General features: G+C 43.8%; 1 protein-coding gene across 1 annotated transcript; it reads right to left on the bottom strand.

Annotated features, from left to right (window-relative positions):
- Nucleotides 1-25: 25 nt before the first annotated feature.
- LOC109970723 (tapasin) lies at nt 26-3,396 on the bottom strand (the record flags this gene model as incomplete). Its single annotated transcript, XM_020618487.1, is given in 7 exon segments — nt 26-676; nt 772-800; nt 1,030-1,131; nt 1,299-1,620; nt 1,908-2,272; nt 2,359-2,607; nt 3,144-3,396. Coding segments are annotated over 7 exon segments (1,332 nt in total), but the record flags the coding sequence as incomplete, so codon positions are not given.
- Between the last annotated feature and the right edge of the window lie 1,528 nt (nt 3,397-4,924).

Here is a 4,924-nt window from a genome sequence, read left to right as displayed (position 1 = left end):
CCAGACCGCAAAACACACACACATGTACACACACACACACACACACACACACACACACACACACACACACACCAAATAAAATTCAGAATATACTTAAATTACTTTCACAAATTTACAAAAATAGGATTCAGATTGTGTGTTTAGTCTGACATTGATTTTACTGTCCAGGACAGATTAAGGAACCAGCTGAGATGGTGGGTGGTCTTTGGGACTGTAAACACAGGGGAGCATAATTCTACAAATGTACTGGATCTTTTCCTGTGTTTGTAACAAATAACAATATTCAAACAGTGGGAGGCCAACGTAATAGCACTAGACACTTTAAGGTAGAAGATTAAAGAAACATTACAATAGGTTGTTTGGGCTGAGCAGAACCTCTTTTCAGTTGGAAGACAATCCTCCCTGACGCTCTCTCGCTACCTATTAGTACTATTTAAGCAAAACAGTGAAAATACCTATTTAAATTGAATGAATATGAGCTCAACCATGTGTTCCACTGCATCTATAGAAAAAAACTCTAAAAATAAAAGTTGCTGCAGATTTATCAGTGTTGTAGTTGTAAAACAGTGATGATGAAACATTCACTCCTAAAACCCAAGCAAGAATTAAAAGCCACAGGTTTGATGGTTTCAGTGATTCACTTCCACATCTGTTGATTCCTTCTTTATTTCTCTTTCTGTAAATGGATAAAAGAAAAGGTTATTATTGAGAGGAGCCATGTAAAACACAATGGAGCTGCTCCAATGTGATAAAACAGAAGTGGAACATTACCTTATCTTGTTGATCAGCCTCATCTGAACCTGTACATGGTGAAATAAACAAAATCTAGCATTAGACATACCTTACTGATTTAATTTTAAAAACTATACAGTGTTCAGGGTGCAGCATTCATAATGTGTTATTTTTAGCTTTATTAATTGGACAAAATTTAAATAAAGTATGTTTGTAGCTTTACACAATAAAACAGATGCAGATGATTCATATATTTATGAATAAAGATTTTCTAGTTGTTTATGGACCGTTTGCTACCTGAGCTGGTAAAGGTCCAGGAGACAAACTTGATGAGACCGTAGAGCACGAGCGCCACACCAACCATCGCCATGGAGTCCTCAATGGAGGGAGTGCTGAACCCTGAGAAGACAGAACTCAAGTCTTAGCTGATTCTCATTTGTCTGACTTGGATGGCCGGATGTTTGCTCTCGTTTCACAGCCTTATCATCTCTAATCTGACTTCTCTGTCTGTGTTGTCGCCAAAACAGCTTCATAAATCTCTTAAACAACAGTGTCTTCTACCTTACCGATGACATTCAGAGCGACGCTAGCCCGTCTTGTGCCTCCAGGGTGGACAGCCACACAGATGACTTCCCCTCCTCTGTCAAGGTCCAGCTTGGATGTGTCGAGCTCCAGCCGGCTGCTCTGGCTGAAGGTGCCGTCCCAGGCCTGCCTGTGGCCCGTCACACTCCCTGATCCCAGGGGCCTGGACTTCCCATTGGCACCTTTAAACTCCCAGCTCAGCTCCAAAGAGAGGGGGGCAAAGCCAGACGCTTCACACCGGACGGTCAAAGTCTGGCCGGGAACAGTGAGGGGCAGAGGGGACGGGTGGATGGAGAGAGATGGAGGCTCTGGGAGAAAGGAGTGGAGGAGGGGAAAAAAGAGGAACGACAAAAAAATAAAGGTTGTTTTTGTTGTGTGTTGTTGTGCTGTTTTAAAGCACATACTAAACAATAAGGCAACAGTGCTTGAACACTAACATGAACACAGACTGATTACTAGTGGATGTGACCATGTGACCCCTGTCTGTCATCATCTTCAGAGTTGCCTCTATTTCTGCTCCACACAAGTGAAGTAAAGCTGTGTTGTGTTTTTATGAGCAAGACAGTTACAGCAGCTCGCACCACGATGCTTACTATAACTAACTATCCAAGCTCCATTGCCACCTGAGCCAGGAGGTATGGCAGGTACACTGTACAGATGTAGGTCCCAGAGTGACGCACTTTAGCCTCCTGCAGGATCAGGGATGCATTTCCTTTCTTGAGCAAACCCTCAATGTCCAGTGTGGCCCCCTCTTCCTGCGTGTCAGCCAAGCGGTCCGTCTTGCCATCGTAAGCCAGGACAAGTCGTCCATCACCTCTGAACTGGTAGCGCCACTCGACGGCGAAACCAGACCCGGATAGAGGTGACGAAGGGTCGGCCCAGAAGCTGCAGTCCAGCATCACTGGTTTCCTGAGTCTGGCCTGCACCGAGATGGTCTTACTGGTCACACTGAGGATGACTGTGGAAACAGACAGTGAGGAGAACAGAGTCAAACTATGACTGAGATCAGATCAACTGTGAAGTTTTGATCATCCTAATCATTACCTCTGTGCTCTTTGGTTCCTGAGGGAGCACGAGTGATACTGGAGATGCCTAGCTGTTGGTCGAGCCCCTGCAGCGCGGTGGAAAACCAGTCAGCTTGCAGGTATATGGGACTCAAGGCGGAGTCTGTGAGCGGGGCGACCCATTTGAGGGTGGAGGGCTGTGGCAGGAAGGGGTTGATCTCACACTGGGGCTTTTTGATGGAGCCTCTGGGAGGGTTGAGAGAGTGGTGGCAGAGAGTGGCAGCTGGGTCTGAGGACAGAGGAGCAGAACATTCATGGGATAAGTAGCTCACAGATGCTCATTTGGTTCACGTGTAAAGGAAATAGAATCTGATGAGAGAACAGCAGCTTGGTCTAAAGATGGAGATGATGAAGAGGTAAATATTAGGCCTATTTTAAACTGAATCAGCTATGAAATCCCTAGCTGGCAAATCAAGTTTAAGGCCAATTTATTCAGTTCAAATAAGGAGGTGACAAAATGGCAACTCAGTCTAATATCAGGATTGAGAATAAATGATTGATGCATTTATCTTCTTGGTGAAAAAACAAAACTAAATTTAAACCAAAGAGCTACAAGTCACATGCAAAACCTCCCCTCATGATGAAGTATATCTATTAAAATTCTCCATTCTCTTCTGCGGCTCATGCACACACACACACATGCATGTAAAACCTCACATGGAACTCTGACACACATCTAGATAATTATGTGGTTACACATCCTGTTCGGGGTTGTTTTGAACTAACCAGTAATAAAGTATTGGAGTTTTATTGTTTTGAACTAACCAGTAATAAAGTAGACTTTATCAGGGCTGATGTCGGCTGGAGCCCGCTGGGACTCTGTGCTGTGGCTGTTTGGGCTGGTTCCAATGTGAATCAGGGACTTTTCCTGGGTTGTGGCTCCGGTCAAACCTCCTCCTCGTCCCACCTTCTCCTGCACAAACCAGCACTCCAGCAGTGGGCAGCTGCTGCTGCAGACTTTAGACAGCAGATTAACAAGAAATTGACAATAAATAGAAAAATACTGTGAAACATGAACAAAATAGAAAAAATATTGTGAAACATGAGCATAAAAGTTGGATTACACTTTGTTCTGATATTACAGTCTATATCTGTGGTGCCAACTCTTCAATATTCCTCCTGATAATATGGGTTATAAAGTTGATCTAGTCATGTTTCAATAATTTATGATTTTCTTTAGGGAACCAAATAAGTTGTGGGTGAGGAGTTTACATCCACTGTGTTGACTGGGCCTTAAAACAGCTAGGAAAATTCCAGAAAATGATGTCATGGATTTAAAAGCCTCTGATAGGCTAACTGACATAATTTGAGTCAATTGAAGGTGCGCATGTGGATGTAATTTAAGGCTGACCTTCAAACTTAGTACCTCTTCATTTGACATCATAAGAAAATCAAAGGAAATCAATCAAGACCTCAGAAAAGACTGTGGACCTCCACAAGTCTGGGTCATTCTTGGGAGTAATTTCCAAACTCCTGAAGGTTCCACATTCATCTGTACAAAGAATACTACACAAGTATAAACACAATGGGACACCTCAGCCATTGTACCACTCGGGAAGGAGACACGTTCTGTCTCCTAGAGCATAACGGACTTTGGTCTGAACAGCACAACTCAATCCCAGAACAACAGCAAAGGACCTTGTGAAGACAAAGGAGGAAACATGTACCAAAGTATCTGTATCCACAGTAAAACCAGTCCTATATCGACACAACCTGAACGGCTGCTCGGCGAGGAAGAAGCCACCGCTCCAAGACGCCATAGAAAAGGCCGACTACAGTTTGCAGCTGCAAATGGCGACAAAGATCTGACTTTGTGGTGAAATGTCCTCTGGTCTGATGAAACAAAAACTGAACTATTTGGCCATAATGACCATCATTATGTCTGGAGGAAAAGGGGGGAGGCTCACAAGCTGAAGAACACCAACCCAACTGTGAAGCACAAGGGTGGCAGTATCATGTTGTGGGGAGCTTTGCTGCAGGAGGAACTGGGGCACTTCACAAAATAGATGACATCATGAGGAAGGAAGGTGGTGTGAATACATTGAAGCAACATCTCAAGACATCAGTGTTGGACTCAACCAGTCCTGCGTGTTCTTTTATGAAGAATGATCGAAGTCAAATCTGTTTTTAAGATATTTATTACAATATTCAAGAAAAGCAATACAGAGCTCTGGGTTCCGTCTATCTGAAGCCCTATCCACACAACAGAAGTATGGTTCACAGCTTCTTCAGGAAGGAGGAACCCCTAATCTCCTCAACCCAGTCCTTATATACAATCTTTGAATGCGCAATGTAGGTTGATCTGATGTCAGCCGTGTTGTCCTTCAACCTCATTCCTTGGTTGGTTTGTTGACCTCGTTCTGACCCCTCATTGGTGTTCTTGTTGTCAGGCAGATTGGATCTGTGAATTCTGAGAACAACATCCTGACCTTCTAACCCAGACAGACATCCTACACACGTCTACAATTAGGCATTGTCTGCAGTTTAGGGACAGCACCTCTAACTTCTGCAAGTGGTTTATGTCTTATCTACCCTTGTGACAGGCA

The sequence above is a fragment of the Monopterus albus genome, unplaced genomic scaffold (genome assembly GCF_001952655.1).
Source record: "Monopterus albus unplaced genomic scaffold, M_albus_1.0 scaffold206.1, whole genome shotgun sequence".
NCBI classification, from domain to species: Eukaryota; Metazoa; Chordata; class Actinopteri; order Synbranchiformes; family Synbranchidae; genus Monopterus; species Monopterus albus.
This window is presented reverse-complemented; position numbering and strand designations above follow the sequence as displayed.